Genomic DNA, 27,561 nt, shown 5'->3' on the forward strand with positions numbered 1-27,561 from the left:
AAGAACATCTTCACAAACCACCACACTTTGCTTTCAATAACTTCTGCTTTGCAGTGTTAAGTGTAAATGCTTCTAAATTTTCTATTTCAATAATGCTAATAAACTCTCCGAAAGCCCAGGAGTGAAACATAGATTTTTTTAATAAATTTTCAACTCAACTCTGTACTTAATAAAAGTGCATTCCAAAAATCTGGAGAAAACCAGAAATTATTTTCTAAAAATCCTTTATTTTCTTGGCACCAAAACTTATCTAATCTTCGGTAAGAAGGATTTAAGTTAGTTTCAGAATCACCAGGGCTCTCCTTGCCGTTCCTTGCATCCCATGAGTCTATCTGTGCCATGTGAAAAAAAAGTCTGTTATCCAATCCACAAACTGACCTCCTTGTAGAGGGGCAGGGATGGAGGGAATGACTCACAGTTATGTCCATCCAGTGCCATAAAGGACTGTCACAAGGACCCTCACTCACCTGAGTGCAGGTGTCCTTGGACAGACCTATGAGCTACTCACCTTTTTGCACACACTGAACACTCTTCATATCAGGACTCCACTTAAGGCTGGATCCACAGAGAAATGCTGAAGGACCTTCTAAGGACATGCCACCTGAACAGGAAATGGTCACCTTCTCACCAACTCCATAAAACTGTTTGTGGGGATGACTCTGTATGCCATCCATCAATGCAGGTAGAATGCAGGCAATTTCTAAAGATAAAAGAAAACAGAATACAAGGGTCATTGCTTTCCTAAGCCATCTTTTTTTTTTTAAATGATAGCTTTGAATAGTGCTAATACACATGCTCTGCTTTTTTCACATTAGAGGACAAAGAGGAAGAGGTAAGTTCACTCCTGGGATACCCTGAAAGACATGTCCCATAGTGCCTGGCATGTAATTGACCAATGAAAGACTGAAGACCAAAACAGTTCCCATCCTCCACCCCTACCCTCAAAGCAACATGCCCACTTAAAATGAACCAGACTTATAAACAGAGTCCTAAAGCCCAGGCTGCTGTGTAAACCACGATTTTCACAGCTGCCACTTATCTCTTGGGTCTGGTGAAGTCCCACCGGAATTTTCCCAAAAGCACTATTCATCTGCATATCATTAACATATATCCAATTAGATATTTTTACTATCTGAAAGTTTTAAAGAACCACCTTTAACCTTACAGCCATACAAGTATTAAATAGTCTTTGGTTTTCCATCTCTAGTCTTTCTCACTTGATTACATTCATTAGCTCAAATCTTCTACTTGAGAAAACAGCAAAAGAGAAAAATGAGAAACTTGCATAGTTATGAGACGCAAGTCATAATTTATGATTTAAAAAAAAATCTTGGCAATCTCTCTAATGGACTTTGGACAATATTCTACAAAATCCTGCTCTGTTTCTTTACCATTTCCATCAGAAACTCCATTTATTCATTAATTCAAAAACAGCATCTACAGAGTGCCTATATTTAGCCAAGTATGTTGTGTGCTGCTGGGGATGTAACAGATACAAGTCTACAACATTTGGTAAGTACCTTTCTCCTTGAGGTATCTGTAATTTGAAAAAAAAAAAAAAAAGCTGAAAGACTGCTAAACTAAGGAGGAACTGCAACCCAGAGGCTGAAAAGCTGGTAGTTTTTAACAATCTTATAGGGCTGGGGCGCCTGGATGGCTCAGTCGTTAAGCGTCTGCCTTCGGCTCAGGTCATGATCCCAGGATCCTGGGATCGAGCCCCTCATCGGGCTCCCTGCTTGGCAGGTAGCCTGCTTCTCCCTCTCCCACTCCCCCCACTTGTGTTCCCTCTCTCGCTGTGTCTCTCTCTGTCAAATAAATAAATAAAATCTTTAAAAAAACAATTTTGTAGGGCTAAGGGATCAAGAGTTAGAGTCTACTCCCATCAAAAAGAAGGAACCTAGGGAGAAATCCCAGACTTTCTATTGGGATCCCTTAATGGCTACACCCTAGGAACAAAGGTAAACAAGACATAAAACAGCCTCACTGCTTGCCAGAAACAAAATCAAATCTTTTCTAGAGGAAGAGAAGAACATCACCCAAAACCTCAAATGATTCCTTTATTTTTTTACACATAAAGTCTGGCATTTAATCAAAGCTAATCTAACATTCAAAAGGACAAGAATTAAATAGACTCCCCAAAAAAGACAATAGAAACAGATCCACAGCAGGTCCAGATATTGGGCTTAACAGCAACGGACCTTGAAATAACTGTGATTAACATGTTGGGAAAAATTAAATAACAAGGTGCAGAATTTCAACAGAGAATAAGAAAGTATAGAAAAGTGGGGACAAATTAAATATCTAGAATTGGAAAATGAAATTAAGAACACAACAGTTCTTAAAAGCGGATCATATACAACTGTATAGAGACTTAATAAACTGGAAGGTAGATCAATAGAAAGTATTTAGAATGAAACAGAGAGGGCGACTGGGTGGCTCAGTGTTAAGTACCTGCCTTCGGCTCAGGTCCTGATCCCAGGGTCCCGGGATGGAGCCCCATGTCGGGCTCCCTGCTCAGCGGGGAGCCTGCTTCTCCCTCTCCCTCTGCCTCTCCCCCTGCGTGTGCTCTCTCTTTCTCACCCGCTATCTCTCAAATAAATAAAAAATAAAATCTAAAAAAAAATCATTTAGAATGAAAGAAAGAGAGGGGAGAAATGATGTAAAGCAAAGAAAAGAATGTAGGTAATATATACAGTCTGAAAAATACATCATTTGTGTCTCACAAGGAGAAATGAGCAAGAATGGGACAGAGTCAAGGAGGACACAATAGTCAAGAAGTTCCTAAAATTGACAAAAGACAGTGAAGCCAGATTCAAGAAGTGCTTCGAATATCCACCAGGGTAAAGACAAAGAAAATCACATCTGGGCACATCACAGTGGAGGTGCTTCTGAGACACAAGCACTGGGGAGAAAAGGAAATTCTCAAAAGTAGCTGGACATAAGATTTTCAAACCAGAAACAATAAGACTCAGAGTAAATGTCTCACTAGAAAATAGTGAAGTCAAAAGGCAAGGAATAAAATCTTTAAAGGCCTTAAGTAAAATAACTGCTAACCTAGAACTCCTTACCCAATAAAAATATCCTTCAAAAACAAAGATAAAATAAAGACATTTTAAGATGAACAAAGACTGGGACCATTTCTTATCAGTAGATTCACAATAAAGGAAAAAAGGTCTTCAAGCACAAGCATCTTATTAAACATTTTGAAGAACTAACTTTTGGCTTTATCACTCCGAGGTAGGAAATGTTTATATTCTATTTCAGTAATTTCTGCTCAAGGACTCCAGGAGTGAGAGACAGACAGAGACAAAGACAAAGAGGAAAAGAAGAGGTTCTACGGATCAAAAAGAAGAAGACAAACAGAAAATAGGGGCCAAAAGTTGAACAGTCACTTCATCAAAGAGGCTATGCAAATGGCCAATAAACATGAAAACAGGCGTGACATCATAGTCACCAGAAAAAAATACAAATTAAAAAATAAAATATTGTTACACACTCACCAGTACAGCGAAAATTTTTAAAAGAATGATGACGTCAAGTGTTGGTGAGGATACAGAGCTATCTTGGCTTCTCAGATTCTGGTAGGGATGTACGTTGGTACGACCATTTGGAAAACTGGTAGCATCTACTAAGTCTAAATGTATATACACCCTATGATTCAAAATTTCACTAAGAGATGTATACCCAAGAGAAAAAAATGTACATGTGTACACTAGGACTTTTTCACATCACATAGACCAACTGATAGAGGAAAAATATGTCTCTACAGCTCTATCCATCCACTGAACCAACTTACAGCTCAGTACAAATGAGATGGAAGGCCAACAGGAGCATTAGCTTGGTTAGCAGAAGCACGTACTCAGGTGCCTACATCTGAACAGAATAGGACCCAAAGCATTTGAAGAAGTACACTGATGATGGTACATCCCTAGAAATTGAATTATAGAGGATATTCTGAAGGTCTGCACCAGACCTGAGCTCCCTGACCTATTCTAATTTGCACCAGAAACTTTAAAATTCCAGTAAAATGTGCCTCCCTTAACAGGTGCACTATCAGCTAGAGAGTGCTGAGGGCTTTTTCAAGACACAACTGAAATTTGGACAGGATCATATGAGCCTCTCAGGAAAGGGAGGTCAAGACATGGGCCACACAGTGAGCAGTGATTCATCTTGATTCATTCTCTTCCCCATGATTCTCTCATCTTAAGTTGTACACTACAACCAAGGCCACTCACTCTGACAATGCATTTCCCCAACAAGCCACTGTAAATCGTCTCCACATCTGGCTACAGGGTCTCCAATAAGAGAGTATCCTTCATCGCAAGTATATACTACGTTTTTCCCAACAGGAAACATCGCACCTTCATCCTAAACAGAAATAAAAGAGAGACAGACAGAAAAAAGTATGTCTATTGTGCATTAACAGAATGTTTCTTTAGATATATTTGGCCTATAAATCATGCCTTCTTTTAATCATCAGGCAAACTAAGTTCAAATAATTAATTTAGAAAATTGTCTATAAAAACATTTTTCCCGGGGGGGGGGGAATCGGAGGGGGAGACAAACCATGAGAGACTGTGGACTCTGAGAAACAAACTGAGGGTTCTAGAGGGGAGGGGGAGGGGGGATTGGTTAGCCCGGTGATGGGTATTGAGGAGGGCATGTACTGCATGGAGCACTGGGTGTTATACAAAAACAATGGATCATGGATCACTACATCAGAAACTAATGATGTATTGTATGGTGACTAACATAACATAATAAAATTTAAAAAAAAATTTTTTTTCCCTGTACGGTCCTAATCAACAACACTTGTACTACCATTAATTGAAATAAAGCCATTAACGCTACTCTACTATAATTTATCGATTGTCCCCAAGATACCAAGCACAGTTGTGAGCATTTTACTAAAATTACTTTAGTGGACACTGCCCAAGTCACTTTCTTCCCTCATCTTTCAGGAAAAGACAGTTTGTTTTCAGATTTTGGAAAGGTACTTGTCAGTCAATTCTTCACACCAAGATGTTATGGGCTCTTTATAGCAATACTGCCTAATAAAAGCCAGTAGGAACAGAAATATTCAGATCCTATCAGCATGTGCATGAAAGTTTAAGTTTCTCACTGATGACATTCAGAGGAAGCAGAATGCTGATCTTCTCCCATTCCACCCTCCAACCCCTACCCTGTCTGGGAAGTGCTGCTGGGTGTTGGCCGGTGATCCCAGGAGGTAAGCTTTCATAGTGAAGCAAGGAAGAATTTGAAGTCTAAGACCTAAGGATGTGATCATGCTCTTCTGGGGTTTCTCTTAGTTCCTTTCCTCATCTTTTAGGAATGACCCCAAGGGGAGGGTTGGGAGCTGGACCTATTCTGCTCCAGGCATTAGAACAAAATCCCATGGTGCCTTTTTCTCTTCAGTCAGTCCTGGCCCGGGCTGGCTCCATCGTGGGAGTTGGTAGGAAACAGAGGGCCCAAGTTAATACTGAGGTTTGAAGAAAATGGGGAAGGACACTTGACTTGTTATGGTGCTAGTCTCTAGGCCTTCCTTTGCCTTGCAAAGGGGACTGCTATATGGGGAAGTTGAACTCAACAGTGCCCAAACTTAACTCTGTATCAGAACAACTAGTAGCAATTAAAAGGGGGGGGGGGGGACCTGGGTGGCTCAGTTGGTTAAGTGACTGACTTCAGCTCATGTCATCATCTCAGGGTCCTGGGATGGAGCCCCCATTACATCAAGCTCCCTGCTCAGTGGGGAGTCTGATTCTCCCTGTCCCTGTGCACCCTCCCCCCAACTCATGCCCTCTCACTCTCTCTCTCAGATAAATAAGTAAAAACTTAAATAAAAAAAAAAACCACAACTCTCAGGCTCTACCCTAAATATACAGACTGAGAAAAAAATGGAAGATAAGGGACAAGCAGCAATCTCTATTGTTAAGTTCCCTGGGTGATGCAGCCCATCTGTGGGGCAGTGTTCGGAACCCCTGGCTCCTTACAGGACACACATGCACTGGAGTCTGGGACAACAGTTCACGATTTGCTGAACCACACAAATTTGCTTGGCCTTGTTCTCCAAGCCTATGTTTCCTTCAGGAATTTTATGGAGTGTGGTAACTGTATTGGGACATAGGAGTGTTAGAGAGGCTGGGTTCATTCCCCTGTCTCTCTCTCCACACACACACACACACACACACACACACACACACACACCTCTTCCATTTCCATTACCTACATTTGGGAAAACTTCAGCGAAATGTCAGTGAGCATATGTTTAAGGGCCTGGAATTTGAAAGGCAAATCCTTTGTGGAGAAAGCAAGACTGGCAGCACTGAGAGGGTCCTGATGGACAGTATGTCTTATGTGAGCCAGAAAGACACTTCACTGCTTGGGGCCAAAGCCTCATCATAACAAGCAGTGAGAAGAACATGAATTAATACGGCCCAAAAGCCAAAAAAAATTCCCTAGAACGACAAGTGGCAGATGACTTGTGTTCCTTCCTGAACGAGAAAATTTGCTCAAAGTATAATGACCCATATCTCACCAACACTGGCAAAATGTCTTACCAGCTTCTGGAATAAACCCACTTTTCATCCCAAACCTCATATTTATGAAAAAAATTTAAAGACATTTTCCAGTGGCAAGAATAAAGTTCTCTTTGTTGAAGAACATGCTTATGGATTCCTATTTTAGTGTTCAAAATGAAAATGTTCAGCAGCCCTCTGGCATGATTACATTTCTAATTTCATTGGCAGCAGTATTGATTTACCTTACCACAGAAGATATACTGCCTTCTGCAGAATTCTAATCACCTTGGGCCAAAGAAGAAAAGTCACAAACTAAAATCCTCACCACTAAAACTAAAATGCACATATAAACTATTTTTAAAACTGTTTCATCATGGAAAAAGGAAATAGATTATGACATCAGTAGAGAGAGAGAACTTGGAGCAAAGGGTATATATGTAAAGGAAAATAATATATCTTCCATAACCAACTTGAACAAATCCATCTTTCAAGGCAGGAGGTGATGGACAGAATTCTTTTGGAGCCAAAGACAAAGGAAAACAATGTGGTTCGAGCAATCTGAAAGGAAAAGGAAACAAAACATAATTAATGTGATGGATTTCCACAGAATAATAAATATTTTGCAGCACAGTGAGCTTTTCATTTACATCTGAAGGGACTCCATTCACATAAATACATTGATGTGATTGCCATTCTCAGAATCAATATCTGATCATATCCTGTACTAGAAAACTCAAACATAAACTCAAGCTTCCAAAAAATAGCTAGTAAGTCAATAGTATGAAGAACAAAAAGAAAGAGAAGAAAATAGAAGTTACTGGACAACACACCTACTTTATGTGATTTCTAGAGGTCACGTCTCAGACCTACTTTTTCTCCTGCTGTCTGGTTCTGAAATGCCTTTAACACAGAATTAATTCTGTATTCAAAATAAGGCAAGGGGCGCGTAGGTGGCTTAGTCGTTGGGTGTTTGCCTTCAGCTCAGGTCATGATCCCGGGGTCCTGGGATCGAGCCCCGCATCAGGCTCCCTGCTCGGCAGGAAGCCTGCTTCTCCCTCTCCCACTCCCCCTGTTTGTGTTCCCTCTCTCGCTGTCTCTCTCTCTCTCTCTCTTTCAAATAAATAAGTGGATAAAATCTTAAAAAAAAAAAGCCAACTGAACTACACCATCATTTAAAAATAAATAAATAAATAAGGCAATAACACTGATCCTGCAAGAGAGGTAACACAAAAATAGTAACTAGCTTTGACCGAGCGTTTATTATGCACAGTCGCTATACAAATGCACATTATCTCTGCTCACATTCACTGTAGGCCTAGGAGGTATGTGAAAAAAACAATGGCTCAGAAAGTTTGAGTGACTTGTCCAAGGTTATAAAGTAATAAATATCAAGACTGCATTCACACTGTAGTCAGTTAGGCTACTAAAGTCATGCTCTTTCTACCTCCCATAAGGCCATCTCTAGACAAAACTCCTAATAATAGTCACAGTGATATCCAACATTAAACAACAGTTTTCAGTCGTACCTCTAAAGCCAGCATTCCACCAGTACTACCCCCACCCCAGAGATTTGAACTCTGAGGGAAAACATGACAAATGGCCTCTGAGTGTTGCCTCCTCCCCAGCTGAGTTCCTTATACGCTTGCCATATTCTGAGGAAACTCAGAAATGTGAAATCTTGGTTGTAATTCTCCTCTTTGTACTGAACAGGAGGAGATTTCCCCTCTGAGCACCACGAGCGAGAATTCCTTCAATGCCTTCCTTAGGATGCTCCTTTCCCTCCAGCTTTCTGTCTAGAGGCAGGGGAAATATGGCCACTCTGGCAGAGGCGTTCTCCAATGGAGACCCTCATCTTCTCCTCCTACCATAAATCCATATGCTCACCAGCCTCCTGGTCATGAGATATTCATTATTGTTGGATTATGAAGCACCAAACACCTAGGAAAAAGGCATCCCACCTCCCTATGTTTCTACCAGATACCCAACTATCTTATAGCTTTCTTCAACTCACATGACCTTCGAATTATCTTACTATAATGTTTTGCCAATCCCTGATCAAAAGAGGTTCATAAAGACAGTGTAAAACAGTAAGGAATGGCCTGAAGAATTCTGACCAATGGGTATAATTCATCAGCTAAGCATTTTGAGATAGCTTTTGCAAAGTCCTGGCAAATGAGAAGTTGGTGTCAGACAGCTGGGCTAATCAGTCTAGATATTAGCCATCTCAAGCCTCTGGCTTTATGCTTACTCCTGAATAAATGAATGAATGAATGAATGAATGAATGAATGAATAGGATTGGTATATCTGAAAAGTAATACAACTATTAATGAATGCTTCTATGTGCCAGGAACTATACTGATCACTTTCTGTGCTGAATCTCATTTAATTCTGACAACATCCTACCATTGTTTTACCTTCTATGATTATACTAATTTTAGAGGTGTGGCAAGTAACTTGCCCAAGGTTACCCAGCAAGTAGGTGGCGGATCTCCTTGATGCCAAAGCTGCTCGGATTCCCTTGGCCAGATGGCCTCCCAGTTACCCAGCCTTCTGTAACATCTGTGTCAGGAAAACTTGAAACACACAAGTGCTAGTTGGCTACACGTCTCCCTCCGTCAAGTGACCCCACTGCTAAGGGCAAAGTAGTCACTGATAAAAATTGCCATTTAACTTCTAAATCTTTGAATAGCGGCAATCGCGTATCCCACGCTTACTGCCGAGGGCACTGCGTTCTATGCAATTGCCAGGACGTCCGGCCGCCATTACCGCAAATGCTCCAGCTCCTCGTGCTCGCATGGGCTGCTTTCGGACGGTTCTCCAATACAGGATCGCCCACCCTCACTGGGCGGTGGGTTATTGCATTCTCGTCTCCTTGTTTTCTTCCCTTGAACACAGGGGCCCCAAGAGGACCAACAACTCCAGCCCCCATCCACTCCTCCTGTAAGATAAGAGAGGGGTGGTTCAGAAAGCCTCGGAGAGGAAGATTTCAGAGTTTAGTGCTGAGCTTCCCGCTCAGGCGGTTCCTGGGGGAGGGGACGGTCTGGGCACCCACTCCCTTCCCTCGGTTCAGGAGGTCTTCTACAATGACCAGAATGTCTCTGCACCCCGACTAGATTTGTCCAGGTTAAGGCTGCGTTAACAAGCTTCTTGCAATAATATCTTAAATTTGTTTATTATTTTGCAACTGTTTCAGAGCACTTTTACAGACATCCTACCATTCATCTCCTTCTCTCCAGAATGAATCGAGATGGGCAGGAGGTCTGTGACCATTCTCAGTTGATAGGTGTGGAATCTAAGACAAGGTGGTTAAACGTCATGCCCAGTGCCCTAAGGGCTGCCAGGAGCCACGTCCAGACAGCAACATGGCCTTGCCCCGGAGTCCAGGCTCCTCTCCTTACAGCCGTTCCTATTGTGAACCTTTCTATTGTAAAAGCAGTGATGGGGCATGAGAGCATAATCTACTGAGTATTCCCTACTCCCGACCGCGGAGCTGCCACTATTAAATGAGGAAGTGCCTAAGCAGGAGAAATGCATCTGCCTCCTGTCCACATCTTTCAGTCCACAGGCACTTGCTCAGCCCAGGCTGGCCACCTTCCAACTCAGGGCCGATTCACCATAACAGTGCTTTTACAACTTCCCCCATAATATTCCTTGGGGGAGGCAAGAGAGAACTTGCACTATAGTCTAAAAACTTGGCTTTCCTAGTTAGAAACTGATCTCAGAAACCCTGCCGCCGAAGCTTTACTTCCTGATGATAGACAGCTATGTTTACCGCTCCTTAGCTATTTCTACTGTGTGACCCACTCCTCAGTATCACACACACCAAAACTAAACTAATTTTATAATATTTTCCCATGAGCTTCCTTATGCTTTCTTCCATAATTAGAAATTGAGTTAATAAAGTAGTCCCCTGAGCATATTAACAGGGAGTAATAATAGCTTGATATATTATGACTGTTACCCCAACCCTTACCAGCAGGGGGAGCGTCCATTTTCTCAAATAACAGGAAATCCAAGCCACAAAGAAATGAAATCAAAGGGGTGGAATTTCAATTGACCAGACAGACCACTTGGGAAGAGAATTGGAGGCAAGGATGCCTTCTTGATGCTTGTCTATAAGCAACCATAGTTTAGTCATGTAGTCATTCATTCATCAAACATTTATTAAGTGACTCCTGTGAATCAAGCCCTGTTGGGCTCTGGGATAAAAAAAAGCAATCATCGTTCTGACCTTAAGAAATGAGCTTGCTAAAGGAGGGAGACATATAAATAAATACAAAATTGTCTTATACATTGTCTACTCATAAAGTCAACCTCACATAGTTCTATACTAAAGTACTTAAAGTACCAACCATTCAGTTGGACACATTCAGCAGATGTTCAAAAGTATTTGTGAATAATTGATTGATGGAACACAATACAAAATAAAAAGAGATATTTCAAAGAGCTTACCATCAGAAAGGTTAAGCTATGCATACACCAGCTCCACAGACCTATGTTATGACAAAACTTTAATGAGATGACTATGGAAGGACAGAGGTGTTTTAGGCATTAATCCATTCCAATGGAGAATGAAGAATGGTGGGCATGGTGGGTCTGTTAATTAAGACAGGAAAACAGAAGGGCTCCTGGGTGGCTCAGTCGTTTGAGTGTCCAACTCTTAATTTCAGCTCAGGTCATGATCACATGGTCGTAAGATCGAGACCTGCGTCCCTCGGGCTCCATGCTCAGCAGGGAGTCTGGCTTGAGATTTTTCTCTCACTTCCTCTCCCGCCCCTCCCCCTCCTTGTGTGCACACTCTCTCTCTCAAATAAATAAATAAATCTTAAAAAAAAAAAAAAAGACAGGAAAACAGAGACAACAGAAGGCCTTGACCCAGTAGCTTGAACCCTGAAATGGAATAGGAAGGGAGACACTAAATTAAAATGTCCATACACAAAGAAGCACAATGTCAATGGCCAGACAGAGTGATTCCCTTTTCACTGTGTCCAGCATAACCAGCAACAATTCAGCACACTGACCTGCTTCATTCCCTACGAGGACTCCTTGCTCACAAGCCACACCAAATGTATACGGTTTGCAGTGGCACTGACATTGGGTCCCCTTAACGGTGGCAATGCCACCATTTTGACAAGGTCGGCAATGGCAGGGGTCAAATTCATCCAGATATTCCTCAAGAGCTCGCTTCAGGTATAGTCTTTTCACGGAGGCACAGGGTACTTCCTTTACCAGCTCATACAAGGGCGTCAGCTATACAGATAAAGACATCATGGTCGTAGTCAGGGTTTTAGGCAAGAAAATTTTCTTCTGGCATTTAGGATCAATTCCCGTTAAAATAAAATGAAAAGCCACTCATGTTAATTCCAATTGTTTCTTGTTCAAATAAAAAGAAAGCAATTCACTGTCTTTGCAAGGCAAAATGAAAAATTGGAATGAATAAGGAAGAAGTATTTTGCATAAAATTTTTCAAAACCAACAGGACATCCATTTTCTAGTTATTGAAAGATTATTTTGAAGGCAGTACATTTCCACCCTTGCAGAGGACAGAAGAAAAGGAAATACACTTAAATTACAGTGAAGAAGCAAGCGCAAATAAATTTACAATTAAATACCCTGACTCTAAGAGACTTAACATGTCTCTTAATGGAGACCGTGACTATTTTTCCCTGAAGAAGTTTAAAATAGAGTGCAAAGCTCCCAGATAGACAGGGCAACCCTCTCGGGCCCCCTCCCTCTTTGGGAGCTTTGCACTCTATCATTCAATAAGCTTTACTCTCACTCAGTAAACCTTGTTTTGCTGCCCCCCCAAAATAAAATATAAATAATAAAAATAAAACAGACATTATTGTTCTGTGTTGAATACATCTAATGAAAAGCAACTTGGAGACCCTAGATGTGCTGGTTAAGCTTTAACAATCTGCTTTCCTAAGAACAAAAATGCTCTGATTTGTAGCATTTGCCAGTTTCTGCAGTATAAGAACTCTCCCCATGGCCAATCTCGGGTTGCCACTGGAATGCCAATGACCGTGGACTTGGGAAGATATAGGCACCACTGGCTCTTGTGAAGGTCCGTCTGAGCTGACGGCAGCACATCACTGCAAGGATGAAGATAACTCAAAAACTCAGCCACATCTCCCTCCATCTCTGCCCAAGCTCTCTCACACCGCATTATGAAAGAACAGACTGCACGGACATACACCCATAGTGAGTTAGCCCAGCTACCTATGAGAGTTACAGTCTGATGTGGAGAAGAGCAGAGGTGAGAATAAGAAGGAATGTCTGTTTCTCCCCAATCAACAATTTCGAATTTTTTAAGATTTGTTATGGGGCTCTGGTATTGAAAATAGGTCATTGTGAATATCGATGGTGGCACTTTAGGATAAGACCTGCTGGGAAAACTACCCTCCTCCCTTCAGCCTTATTCTGAGGCAAGTGGGTGCATGTGGTGTTAGGAGGGTGCTCAAGGAGCTATTGTGATTTGGGGGTTTGTAAAATGTATCCAAGTTTCATCTGGGATGTTGCTTGATTCCCATGATAGAGAACAGATCAGAGAATCAGTTCTGCTACAGCATTTGTTTTGAAAATGTGAGTTTGTTGCATTGAGACAGATGTATTAGGGAACACTATGATCGTATTGCAAATTTTGTGTGTTCTTATGTACAATTTCATCCATAAGAAAAACCAGGTGAATTCAGAAAAGTGGACACAACCCAAGATAGGATTGCACAAAACACACTCATACAAATACACACTTCAGACATCATCAGGGTCACTGCCTGTACTAACCTTCACCCATCTACATCTGGGGCTACAGCTCTCTGTCCTCTGGTAGCTCTCCTTCTAACGCCTCACAATCATTCAGAAGCTCCAACCCTTCCACCACCCAGCAACCTTCAAGTCTTTTTCTAGGAATTGTGCCACCTTAATGTAGTAAATGCATTTCTTAACAATTTAACACATAGAAAACCATGCTATTGTTTTTACTAATGTCTGTCTGTTTTTTTAATGAGTTATCACAGATAAGTTTTTGAGTTTGGTGTCCTTAACCCCATTTTCCCCATAAGCCAGGTGGTCTTTACTGTGCAATTCTGCCTCGTTCTCTGATTTTTAGAAGCACATATGTTGCATTATAAAAGAACTGACTGTGTCAATAAAACATCCTAAAATTCGGCCAGACAAATTTGTTCTTTCTTAATGTACACGTCTCCAAGAGCCTGTATGTCACGGCCAGAGGAAGAAAGGTAATCTGATGGGACAGTAGACAAACCTAAATGCTTTCCTCTTGCAAGAATCTATAATTCTTCTGAATAAGAGACCAAGGAAAACATAATCAAATTTTGGTCAAAAGCTTAATATGCAAATTTTGTTATTAATTTCTCTTGGGATTTACAAGACATTTAACCCTTACAATTGAATTATGGACATAGAAGATAATGAAGCTTCTGTTTATTATTATGTATGCATTCATTTCACTATACAAAACATAATTGGGATACAGAAAATGCTAATTACAGCTGTCTCTGTTTAGCCACCTTAATTTAATCTCATTTTCCCAGTGCGAAGAAACATGCCTGCTTTGTGCTGCTTTCAACAGAGCAGGACATACCTTTTGTTTTATGACTTCGGGAAGATCAGTCACAGATTCTGCCCAGGAAGAATATCGCTGTTTGTTTCCAGCAGGATTGTCCAGCTCCAGGAAACTGAGGCCAGATATGAAGCCTGAACCTCCCCCCCTGACAAATGGGTCCCCTTGCAGCACGTTGCCCTGAGTTCCTACGCAAGGAGAAATCAAATCAAGTAAGTCAGGATTCACAAATGAAACAAAAAGGAGAATATAAAAGTGAAAAGTCTATCAAGCACTAAAACACAACCCATCCAACTTTATGACGTTCGGGAAAAGGAAGAACTATAGCGACAGTAAAAAGATCAGTGATTGTCAGCAGTGGTGGGTGGGAGGAATAAATAGGTGGAGCACGGAGGATTTTTAGAGCAGTGAAAATGCGCTGTATGATCCTATATGGTGGATACAGAGCATTAGACATCCGTCCACACCCATAGAATGTACAACACCAAGGCTGAACCTGAACATAAACTATGAACCGTGGGTGATCATGATGTGTCAATGTAGGTTTATCAATTGGAACAAACATTCCACTGTGGTGGGGAATGCTGATTGTGGGGAGGCCTCAGTTTCTGACAGGAGTATATGGAAACTCTCTGTCATTTTTGCTCAATTGTGCTGTAAACCTAAAACTACTCTTTAAAAAAATGTCTATTAAAAGAAAAAAGAAGGCACACCTGGGTGGCTCAGTCGGTGGAGCGTCCAACTCTTGGTTCCGGCTGAGGTCATGATCTCAGCGTTGTGGGATCGAGCCCGGGATTAGGCTCTGTGCTCAGCGCAAAGTCGGCTCAGGATTCTCTGGCTCCCTCGCCCTCAGCCCCTCCCCCTGCTTGTGCATGCACAGGAACACACATGCTCGTTCTCTCTCTCTCTCAAATAAATAAATAAAATCTTTTAAAAAATAAAATCTTAGGGGCACCTGGGTGGCTCAGTTGGTTAAGCGACTGCCTTCGGCTCAGGCCATGATCCTGGAGTCCTGGGATCGAGTCCCGCATCGGGCTCCCTGCTCGGCAGGGAGTCTGCTTCTCCCTCTGACCCTCTTCCCTCTTGTGCTCTCTATCTCTCATTCTCTCTCTCAAATAAATAAATAAAATCTTTAAAAATAAATAAATAAATAAATAAAATCTTAAAAAAAAGAAAACCACAATCATTACCTGAAAGTAGATGATATTAGGGAATTATTGTTCATATTCTTAATGTTCTTGGTATAATAAGAGCATTTACATTATATAGGAGACTGTATTCCTTCTTAGAAAATATATGCATAAATTTTGGGATGAAACATCATGAAATTTACTTCCAAATGGTTCAGGTAAGATTATAAATATTTTAAATATATAATATTTATATATTGTTGAATAATCCACATTATAAATATTGTATGTCCATTATATACAACAAAATGTCATAATAATCATTACATAAAGGAGGTGGGTATATGGGTATTTATTACTATGTTCTTTCTGTTTGTTTGAAAATTTTCATAATAAAATGGGGGATGTTCATTGCAACTGGAATACTAACAATAAGCAAAAAAGCTATTAATTAACAGGCATACATTAACACATGAAAAGTGTTCTAAGCAGTGAATATTAATTGAATTCTTTTCCGCATTTATTTGCCCTAATATTTCAGAAAACTTTTTGTCTCCATTTGTGGTTGATTTTTACACTGGTCATGACTGGAAATTCCTACCTCGCAGACCAGATTTGGAGTAATTTTCAGTTCACTTCTTTTAACTAAATTTTGCAATTTCATAAAATTTTCATAAAAATTTTCAAATTCAAAAACTGTACATTTATCAGAAATTATTAAAGCCTGATGTTTTCAATAAATTACCAAGTATTTCCTCATCTTCATTGTTAGCTCCGTTTCTAATACGCAAACCGTCTCCCTTTGAAGGCAGCTCGTCACAACATCCAGTCCCTCCAGGACCTGACTCCAAACCACCTGGAGTGACTACACATTTCTGGGCTCCAAGATGTATGAGAGAACAGCTGGGAGGAAAGCCCTGGAATCAGCATTTTAACAAGCCTCCTCAGATTATCTCGGTGTGTACTAAAGTTGGAGAAATGGCGGGCTTCACTGGCAGATCTTTTTACAAATTACAGATTTTAAGAAATCAGTTTTAATTTTATTTTTAAGCCTGTAGCCTCTGTGTCCACACCTCAGTGAGCTCCCTGCTCCAGCTAGCACTCTTCCCCTAGACAATCAGCCTGGTGTGACAATGAGGAGCCCAGGCCGTGAAGCCAAATGTCATGCCCTTGAATCTCATGTCTGACGCTTACCAACTGCGATCTTGGGCAACCTTTCTGTGACTCAGTGTCACTGTCTGTATTATGGGAATATGAATAATACTTAACTCTTAGATAGGAAGAATATATTGGCTAATTTTTGTAAATCACTTAAAAGTGTACTGGGCACATAGTAAACACTATGTTTGTTAAACACAAAATAAAATCAAATCAGTGAGCAGCTTCCAGTAGCTCATGTCACTGAGCTTCCCAAAGCTCCTGCTCTCATTTCGATTTCCAGATCACTATATTTCCCTTTCTTTCAAAAACCTGTCCTCCTTTGTCATGTCAGCTCCATGAAGACAGGCATTCTCTTGGGCATGTCACTGCTTCTACCCCAATGCCTAGAACAAATCCCACCGTATACCCCAGGCCCCAGAAACAGCTGATGAATGAAGGAGGTGAATGAGTAAATAAACCTGGTTTCACTCCTCTGTCTCCCTCCTTCCTGCAGTCATCTGCCAATATCCCGAGAATCCCCACTTCCTCGGTAAGAACCCTGACACCTGGGTCAGCCTTCACCTTTGCCCCAATTTCTGCCATCACCCTGGGAGAACTTAAGCTCTAGTACCACTCAGTCCATTGCTACCACACTAAGAATCTCTTCATCATAAGGCCGGTGAAGAGTCAGTCTCCAGTCCGTCTCTTACTTAGCTTCTCTCTAGAATTTGTCTCTGTTTATCTCTCCTTCTCCTTTACTTTTAATGTTACTGATCTTTTCAGGTTCATTATTTTCCCCGTTTTTCTTAATTTTTTTCTTCTTTTTTTTTTTTTTTTAAGTAGGCTCTATGCCCAACGTGGGGCTCAAACTCAATGACCCTGAAATCAAGAGTCACATGTTCTACCGACTGAGCCAGCCAGGCACCTCTTTTCTGGTTCTTATCCTATCCGTTTAACCTTTCTCAGTCCCTCTTCTTTCTCTACAATGTTCTTTGTAATCTTTCATTTAGTCAATCCCTGTATTAAATCCTTTAACGGCACCCCTTGTCATCAGAATGAAATCCCAATTCCTTAACGTGGCATCTAGACACAATCTAAATCAGTTTATTTTTCCAGTTCCTTTTTCAATCACTCAAAGAATAGCACAGCACCTTCCCCACTCCCTCTCCCACCACCACCAGCACCAGCAGCAGCAGCAGCATGCACCAAAAAGTGCGCTGAGCATCCATGTCAGAGTGGGACTGAATCTTCTCCCGCTGGTGTCCTTTTTCTAAGCTTGATTGCCAGCAGTCATCGTAGGGGACAAAGGTAGGATACACTGAGGACACAATTGCAGTGCACAGAGATAACCAATGAACTTCCCACTCTGCCTGATGTCTCATTGCCACGACATACGCAAGAGAGATCAGAGGAAAACATAAACAAATACATAAAAAACATAAAATAGAACACCTGTTCAAATCTCAAAGGCCCTTGGAAGCCAGGAATTAGCCACAAGAGAGAGGGATGGAGATTAAGCTCGTAAAGCAAATTGCCCCTTTCTTATTTACCTGAGTCTGATTTTAAGGCCTCTTCCAGCTTTTGGCATTTGCCCTTCAATGATGTAAAGAAAAGTTTGGAACTTGAGGAAGTACATCTCTTCATATCTGCTGAACTAAGACCTGAGGGAAAAGTTGTAAAGGTGATTAATTTTTGCATTTGTTAAAAACTCCTTTTGAGATGCAGCCAGGTGTGAGAATGGGGATAAGAGGTTATGTCCTACTATTGAGCTCAAGAGCTCTAGAACGGTCAAGGGTCAGAAAAAGGAATATTTGATTTTTGTTATTAAACAAAATAATAATACATGTATATATCTAGGAATGAAGCATCATGTGTCTGAAACTTACTTTCAAATGCAAATTTTGGCTCCTATTAGCTTTGACCAGAAAGGGGAGAAGATTGGGGTGATTTCTACATGAAACAGTGGAAGGAACAGAAACTGAACACCCCAAAGAGCAATATCTTTGGCCCATCCACCGTCAGCTGCTCAGGCATACAGCAAATCAATAAAAGTAGGCATGTAATCGTCCCCATCTGCCTACTGGAAACCCCAAATTGGGTTCTGGTTCTACAGTAATTAATTCCTAAAACCCTAGGTCTACTGCCTCAGTCTCTCTATTTTAATATCTTTACCATCTCTGGTTTCCAACATTTCCTTCTCATGACTCATAACCTTAGAATGTAACAATTTCTACTTATTATCAAATAGAGTTTTGCCAATGCATTTTTTAAGAAGGATAGAAAATAATAAAGTATGGAAATATATTTTTCTCATATAATTTTGCTAACTCTACTATAATAACCTCAGTATTTCTTAAAGAACAATTGGGGGGCATATATTATTATAACTCAGCAGTTTTGATTATATTGCAATTAGGACTTTTAGGAAGAACAGAAACTGCTCAAGAGTAAAATTTTTACTCAAAAAAATACTTTGACCAACTTGGAAAGCTTTAAAAAGTTCCCTCCATTTCTTTTAAATACTAAGGAAACGGGGGGGGGGGGAGTGGGGAACAGTGAAACGGAATTTAGGTTAAGCCATTGCTGGACTAATTTTCCAAAGAAACGTTGCCTTTGTTGTTGCTACAAAAAACAAAAACAAAACAAACAAACAAAAAACCTGTGCTTGTACATTCATTTCTAACCAGGGAATTTAGAAAAGTTCAAATTCTGGCTAAATCTTAATTGGTAAAAAAAAAATAAGGCAATGGAAACATAGAAAAATATTGTAGTTCACCCACAAGGGAAGGTTACAAGATCTCCTCTGAATCTCATGTAATAAGTCTTAACTCTCCTCCACGGTTGTAAAGACGCTTGACTGAAGAGAAAGATCATGAAGAGGTGATTTGGATGGAGAAGGATTTGTGGATATCAGCTTAACAAAGTTGGGAAGGAGCAGGTTTGACTTGGAATATTAGTAAACCAGAGCCAAAAGGTCTTTGGAGACAAGGAATGGACACTGAGACATCACCCTCTCCCCTCCCACACTGGGACACGTGGCGAGGATTCTCCTCTAATTATGAGGTCAAAAAAATCATAAACTCAGTGGTGTGCACCAATTCTAACAAAAATCAGGCAATTCTAGCAACAACATAGCGTAAGGAAAAAGCTCAGCTGACTTAGACCTCCTTGCGATCTATATGCCCTAGGATGAATCTTATCATAGCACTGAGTCTCCATTTCTCAGTCTGTAAGACAGGAATTGTAGTGGCCCCCTCACTGGGTAGTAGTGAGGATCATTGCTAACGTATGTGACTTGCCTGTTGTAAGAAAGGCATCTGATAAATTTAAGCTATTGTTACAAGAATTATGTAGTAAGCCAACTTGTGATATCCAGAGATTTTCTTAAAGGAATGTGAGTGGTAATAACAGAGGTAAACAAAATACTTCTTTAAAACATTTTGATTTCGGAAATATAATTCCTCATTAGCTTGTCCTTGAAGAATACTACCTAAACTGAGAAATGGAAAAGGTTAAAAAGTATTCCAAAAACCCAGTCAACACCCTCTGAGGATAGCCAATGATGATGACTATCTCACATTTCAGAGTACTATCCCAAAGAGTAGGCTGGCTTTTCTTAGAGCCTAAAAATTTTGAGTAGAATATAATGGATTCTTGCCATTTTGGATTTCTTTGCAATTTAATCTCTATTTGTCATATTTTAAAGCTCTGAAAGTTTAAGCTAACTACATGTTATTTCCCCCATTAAAATTCCTACAATGCTTGTATTTAATAATTTTTTAATACTTTACCACTGTTTTTGATTTTTTCTGAGTCCACATAAAATAGAACTCTGTACTCTCCTCCTAGGGACCCAGACTGCAGATAATGTGTCCCATACTGGTCGATTAATCTTCGGTAGGCACTGTAGTCATAGAGAGAGGGAAGGAAGGAGAGTTCCTTCCAGAATGGCTCAGCAAGTTGTAAAAATTCCGGATTGTTGTTGACAAACTGAGCCACTTCCACGGTGTTCTGGACAACCAACAAATGATGACTCTATGGAAAGAAGAGAGCATAAAAAGAGTTTTAGGTTGGTGATAAAAAGGCAGTGGAATTAGTTTGCTGTCCAAGGTCTCCATCAGCTGCCACCTCCAACCAGACTATATGAATTTCTATTTTTGATGCATGATGAGGTTTTTTCTGGGCCCACTCACTTGAAGCAGTCTATGGAATTTTTGGAATCCCAAATAGGAATAATATCTGTGATAACATGGTAATTTCTTGCATATATGACATTTAAAATCTCAAAACCAAGTAGTTATGCCCTCCTCAACTAGAAAAAAGAGAATCAGCTTCGTTAACTGCTAAACAATCTCACAAATAAATATGTAAAATAGTATGTGCCTAGGGTGTACACAATGACTTATAGGTAAGGTGACCATATAACTTATATTCCATACTGGGGTCCCTCATTTCATAATGAGGGGTTTTTCTATTTTAATGTCATGAACCTACAGTGCTGTATTAGTTGCAGGTGTACAATAGAGTGAACCACCAATTCCATACATCACCCAGTCCTCATCACAACAAATGCACGTCTTCATCCCCACCCCTATTTCACCCATCCCTCCACCCACCTCCCCTCTGGTAATCACCAGTTTGTTCTCTATAATTAAGAGTCTGCTTTTTGGTTTGTCTCTTTTTTGTTGTTGTTCATTCATTTTCTTAATTCTACACATGCGTGAAATCATATGGCATTCGTGTTTCTCTGACTTATTTCATTTAACATCATACTCTCTGGATCTATCCATGTTGTTGCAAATGGCAACATTTCATTCTTCTTTCTGGCTGAGTAATATTCCATTGTATAAATATGCCACATCTTCTGTACCCATTTGTCTATCAATAGACGCTTGGGCTGCTTCCATAATTCGGCTATTGTAAATAATGCTGCCATAAACATAGGGGCATCTCTCTTTTTGGATTAGTGTTTGTATTCTTTGGGTAAGTACCCAGTAGTGGATACAATGAGGTCTTTGAACACTTCCTAAGCATCTTGTAATGATGTCCAAGACAGATCATGAATAAATAAATAAAATTTAAAAAAAAAGACAGATCTACCTTAAACCAAATCTTCACTTCTGTGAACAATGTAGTATAAAAATAATAAATGTTTATACAACTCCTATCTCCACAGTCAGCTTCTTAGTCATAAAACAAGCAAAACCACTATTCCTTTATACTTCCTGTGATTTATTAATCAAGTTACTGACTTCAAGAATGAGATAAAATATGCAGATTTAGAACGATGGTCAGCCTGAAAACTTCTTCAGCAGTAGGTGTACATCAGCCAGTGCAATCTATCACAACTGTTCAGCTTGCCCAAGATAAAAGTTTTAGTATCTCAAAACAACAAAGTATCTAAAAATAAGGCTTTTAACTTCCTCAGACAAAAATTTGGGTATTTCAAAAGTAATAAAGCATTCCAAAATCTTTTAGTTTTATGCACCTTCTAAGTGTTAGTGTTTAGGAAGCACATACTAATTGGATTTGTTAAATTGTATATAACATTTATATAACCATGTATAATAATCATGAATTAGAAATTTAAGAAAATTTTAACTAGTAGATTTGAAAGTAACGTTTTTTTAAGATTTTCAAATAAGAACAAATACTTTAATAAGAAAATAAAAAGTATAGGGGCACATGGGTGGCTCAGGTGGTTAAGCATCTGCCTTCGGCTCAGGTCATGATCCCAGGGTCCTGGGATCGAGTCCCACATTGGGCTCCCTGCTCGGTGGGGAGCCTGCTTCTCCCTCTCCCTCTGCCTACAGCTCACTCTCTCTCTCTCTCTCTCTCTCTCTGTCAAATAAATAAATAAATCTTAAAGGAAAAGTATAAAGGTGCCTGGCTGGTTCAGTCAGTGGAGCACATAACTCTTAATCTCAGGGTCCTGAGTTAGAGCTCCACATTGGGTATGGAGCCTACTTAAAAAAAAGAAGAAGAAAGAAAAAGAAAATAAAAAGTATAAATAAATATATTATCCAAGAGAACTAACAAGACACAATCTTACCTTTTAAAGAATATATTACATTGTCTCTTTGAAGAAGATACTATTACCCTAATTTAAAAAAGAAAGCTGATCTGTTTGGTAAATACACTTTTGTTAATGTTAGAAATATTTAAGCAGTAAAATATGGAAAAGTCAACTAATATTTCATACTAACCTTTTTCTTGTGGATTTCATTGGTATGTGAAGTATAAGTAGTTGAAGAAGATGATGAAGATCTTAAAAAGGACCTTTTCCTACTAGATGATGTATGTTCTGCCGAGGTAAGCTTTACATAAGACCAGCTACTGTTGTAAAATTCATAATTAAAATCATTATTTATTTTCACCTATAAAGAAAATGAAAAATTTTGCTGTGACCAAATTAAGGCCTTGGATATAACCAAAAATCTTTTGCCATGGATCCTTTAACGTGGATATTTTCTTCAAACAGTCTTCTCCAAAAAGACAAAGCTCTTCATTGACACAAAATGACTGTGGCTCTCAATACAACCAGGCCCGTATGAGTATGAGGAATAGAGTCCATTCTACAATTACTCTTAGTTAAGAAGGAGACATGGTGTCAATAATGGCAATTCCAAGTGATTCACAGAACACATCTGTGTACAAACATCTCCCACTTTCTTTTAATGTCAACAGTTAACCCAGAAGTCAGCAAATCAACAGAATTACACAGAGAACTGAAAAGCCCTTGGTTCTTGATTTTTCAGCTAAAAGAGGGGAACAGAGATGCAATTTTTTTCCTTATGAGCGAGGGTAGAAGAAAAGGCCATCCCAAAGGAATTTTGAGGCAGACAACAGGATAGTCACAGGTGGCTAACACGGAAGTGAGAGCCCCAGCACTGACAAAGAAGACAATCATTTATTTATCCCTTATTTTATCCTAGATCAAGTGTCAAAATAAAATGCCCATGGGGGCTAGCACATAATATAAATGTTGGAGGCATCCCGTGGAAGGCAGGGTGATGAAGTGAACACACACACTGTCGAAAAGGGACACCAACACTCAAATCCATCATACAGTTACCATATGTAACTACAAGTTCTAGCATTGACAGATTATGTGTTTTCAAGAAAAGAGAAAAATCTGAAATCTTGACACAAAGCTCTCCAGACTTTTTTTAAATTGTAGGCAATTAATTTGCTAAAAAGTGTCAAGCACCATGAAAATAAAACAAGACGCGCGAGCTCACTCCCCCTCACAGTGTCTGCTCTGCTTAAATAGTCAAATCAGTAACTGTCCTTCCACAAGCATTTGTGTTCTTAGCATATAGCCATACACATCTGTGTTTGAGATCAAAGTATAAATAAGCACAGGGAACATTAAAATGATGGATATGATACACTTTAAACACAAACCTAAGAGGAATGAAAACAACAGAATACCATGTAGCCATTTTAAATGATGCCTATGAAGAAAAATATTCATGTTAAATGAGAAAGTGGGTATAAATGTAATAATCCTGTTCACTACAACCATACAAGTATATTCCCCAGTCAAAAAAAGACTAGAAAGAAATTCAGGGGCGCCTGGGTGGCTCAGTCAGTTGAGTGTCCGACTCTTGATCTCAGCTCAGGTCATGGTCTCAGAGTTGTGAGTTCAAGCCCCACATTGGGCTCCATGCTGGGCATGGAGCCTATTTTTAAAAAAAGAAGAAGAAAAGAAAAGGCTAGAAAAAGTTCATCAAAATGCCAGAAAATATTGTATTACTTTTATCACTGCCCATGTTCAAAATTATGCATGCATGCTAAGAACATGCCAGAAGACAAGAAAAGATAGATTTATTCATATCTTTTGTTAGAGCATTATTTTCATTACATTATGAAATTGGTTTGTTTAAAAGTCAAAGGCAAAAATTCAGCTCAGACTGAGATGGAGAATATATGTATTATTATTGACTATAAAGAGGACATTAATAAGAATGCCATCAGAGATTTCTGCAACCACTAGATACTGTTTCAGTCCTATTTGGTTTTAGATAGACACAAATTTACTTTTTATCTCTCTTAAGAAAGAGAAGTTATCTATCTTCCTTTTAATGCAAGAAAAGAAAGCCTATTTTCCCTCATCTTCAAATCTGCAATTCAAGTACTTGATTAATGCAAATAAGCCTCTTTAGCGGCTTTAGTTCAGCATCTCCTCACTCCCGTCTACTCTACACAAGAGCTGCAAAAGTCATCTTTTTCAAGGTAATGTGATCTTCTTAAATGACCCTTAATTAATACTCTCTCCATCCAACTTAGACTCACCCAGACTGATCGCTCCTCTGAAATCACAAATTCAAACATCCTACATCCTGCCACCTCTTACTCGTTTGACTCTCTTTCTATTATCACCAGAGCCATTATTCAACTTTACAGACACAAGTTCCTCTACTTGGTTTCCCTTCTCTCCTTCTATCAGCACCTTCATTTTTTTCACTTCCTTCCTTTTCAGATAGACCTCATGGTTCCTGACTTCAACCAGTCTCTCACCAATGACCTTAACTCCCTTGCCTAGATATGCTCTGCCATCATGTTTGCCTGGCAGAATTCCAGCCCTGGTTCAATGCTTGCAGCCAAGCTGCTTAGCACTATGATAGAAAAATCACACAGCTAACCGATCAGTACTGCTGTAAGTCCACTCATGATTTCCAGTCTCAGGGGAACCTTCAAAGCAGTGCAGCAGCCCTGTATTTCCATTCTCTTTCTCTCCCATTCTCTGCAGTGTCTGTTTCAAAAGTTCTGCAGCTACCTCAGTCCTGCAATCTTAGAACCACTTCCCTCACTCTCAGAAAATGACCTTGACCTCTTTCTTTCAAACATTCCCATTATCAGACATGAGAACTCCTAAACTTCTGGCTAACAAATCCACAAACATATTTACATTTCTTCACTTCCTTTCCTCCGCAGGTGTCCTTCCTCCATCTAAAGCAAATTTCTGTCTCATCTCTATTGCATTCTCTCCCACCACTTCTAAGGATTTATTAAATCGATTGCTTACTCCCTCTTCCACAGCTTCAATTTTTTATTCTCTACTGGCTCATTCCTATCAAATGTATGTATATTCTAACCCCACCTAAGTAGAGTGTGCTGCAAGGGCTCTGCAGACACACTTCTTGGGTTCAGATTCCATATTTGTTATCTATTAACTCTATGACTGTGGGTAAACTCTTCAGCATTCTTTGTCTCGAGTTCCCTCAACTGTAAAATAGAAATGACAGTACCCACATTTTTAGATTATTACAAAGAAAAGAAGGGGGCGCCTGGGTGGCTCAGTTGGTCAAGCGTCTGCCTTCGGCTCAGGTCATGATCCCGGGGTCCTGGGATCGAGTCCTGCATCAGTCTCCCTGCTCCGCTGGGAGCCTGCTTCTCCCTCTCCCTCTGCTCCTCCCCCTGCTGTGCTCTCTCACCCTCTCTCTCTGTCAAATAAATAAATAAATTCTTTTTTAAAAAAGAAAGCAAAAGAAAAGAAAAGAAGATTGGGGTGCCTGGGTGGCTCAGTCGGCTAAGTGTCCAACTCTTGATTTCAGCTCAGGTCATGATCTCAGGGTGGTGGGATCAAGCCCTGCACTGGGCTCCATGCTCAGCAGGGAATCTACTTGAGATTCTCTCCCTCTCCCGCTGCCCTTCCCCCGCCCCCGCTTGTGCTCTCTCTCTCTTTCTCTCTAAAATAAATAAATAAGTATTTTTAAAAAGAATATGATTTTGTTATTTACTTGATATGCACATAGGATCTCTTTTCCAAAAATATAATGAAATACATTCAAGACTAAATACAGGAGGATCCAGGAAGTAATTCATTTTCTCCACCTTCATCTTTACTCCCCTCTGCAACTCATTCCAAGTTGACAATGAACACAACAGTCTTTCAACATTCTCCAGACTGAACTAGCAAAGTAGTACCTTCCCAAAGTGGCCATGGAGGAGGAACGTGTTTCTGTGTCCAAGGGTTCCTTGTGGTATGAAAAATATGAGCAAACAGAGAAAGTGCATGGCATCAAAGATAATGGCTTAGTCAACAAGAAACCAGGTTTGCCCTGGATAAACTACACTACTGATAACTGAAACAGAGATTATAAGATGGACTGACTGATTATGTTACATGTTTATTTATTAATATTTATGTGCCAACAAGCCAAAAGCCATCTTCCACTCAGAAGAGCTGAATCGCCAGTGGCCTCAGGTCTATCTGAGCTGTGGAGAGCATTTACTATCCCAGGCTCCACATTGGGTTAGCTCTTCAATGGCTGACTCACTGCCTATTGCTTCCATAACCCTAACCCTAACCCTAACCCTCCCTTCCCTCAGGTTGGATCATCAAAACATATCCATTCTTCACTCAGTAACAGGTTATAACTTCCCTATGCCTCTGACAAACACCTTCAAATTCAGGGACAGGAAAGGCATTTCAGATGTCAATGCAAAATCCAAGCCATGCTGAGGGAAATGAACGTCAGCATTATGCTGTTATTAAATTATTTCTCTTCTTCAGAAGCTGCAAACTTCCAGCATGTCTGTCTTCCAACAATGTCAGAAATTCTCTCATGATTTTCTCTGCTCTGTAACTCTCTAAATTTGACCCAATATATATATATACAATTATCTCTCTTATAATTATGAAAGAATTATCAACACATCCTCCTAGGAAGAGGAGAAAAAAAATATTTCTACATATGCCTATGTTACATTCTCCCTCCGGCCAATGGTTACATCACAGTACATATTATTCACCATGTAAAATTTAGAGTTGAGAAAGCAATTAAATACAAGATATTGGGAGAGTGAAATATACTAGAAAAAGAAAAGGCTGTGAAATCTGACAAATAGGACCCAAGCTCTACTACTTATTAATTTGGTGATTTAGAGCAAGTCAGCTGAAGTCCTCTGAGCCTCAATTTCTACATATATAAAATAGTAAAATATTACTTACCTTCCAAAGATATTATAAGGATTAAACATATACAAACTGCCTAAAACAGTACAGATGCCACAGGAGATATTCAAAAATTGGCAGCTACCATTATTTTTTCAGATCAATTTCACTTTCCATTTCCATGATACAGTAATTTTTTAAAAGATTTGTTTATTTGGGGCGACTGGGTGGCTCAGTCGTTAAGCATCTGCCTTAGGCTCAGGTCATGATCCCAGGGTCCTGGG

General features: G+C 39.9%; 1 protein-coding gene across 3 annotated transcripts in view; it reads right to left on the bottom strand.

Moving 5' to 3' along the window:
* Nucleotides 1-27,561, bottom strand: part of C7 (complement C7) — a 57,275-nt gene that overhangs the window by 10,071 nt on the left and 19,643 nt on the right. For all 3 annotated transcript variants that reach the window (XM_028097990.2, XM_028097989.2, XM_028097988.2), the window contains 9 exons: nucleotides 22,581-22,751; nucleotides 20,166-20,409; nucleotides 17,925-18,035; nucleotides 14,126-14,292; nucleotides 11,541-11,769; nucleotides 9,286-9,457; nucleotides 6,989-7,076; nucleotides 4,236-4,368; nucleotides 509-700 (listed from right to left, as the gene is read on the bottom strand). In XM_028097990.2, coding sequence (XP_027953791.1) covers nucleotides 509-700; nucleotides 4,236-4,368; nucleotides 6,989-7,076; nucleotides 9,286-9,457; nucleotides 11,541-11,769; nucleotides 14,126-14,292; nucleotides 17,925-18,035; nucleotides 20,166-20,409; nucleotides 22,581-22,751 — 1,507 coding nt within the window. The remainder of the gene's footprint in view (nucleotides 1-508; nucleotides 701-4,235; nucleotides 4,369-6,988; nucleotides 7,077-9,285; nucleotides 9,458-11,540; nucleotides 11,770-14,125; nucleotides 14,293-17,924; nucleotides 18,036-20,165; nucleotides 20,410-22,580; nucleotides 22,752-27,561) is intronic.

The sequence above is a fragment of the Eumetopias jubatus genome, unplaced genomic scaffold, assembly GCF_037043125.1.
Source record: "Eumetopias jubatus isolate StellerSeaLion01/CBP00866 unplaced genomic scaffold, mEumJub1_p1.0 scaffold_5, whole genome shotgun sequence".
Taxonomy (NCBI): domain Eukaryota; kingdom Metazoa; phylum Chordata; class Mammalia; order Carnivora; family Otariidae; genus Eumetopias; species Eumetopias jubatus.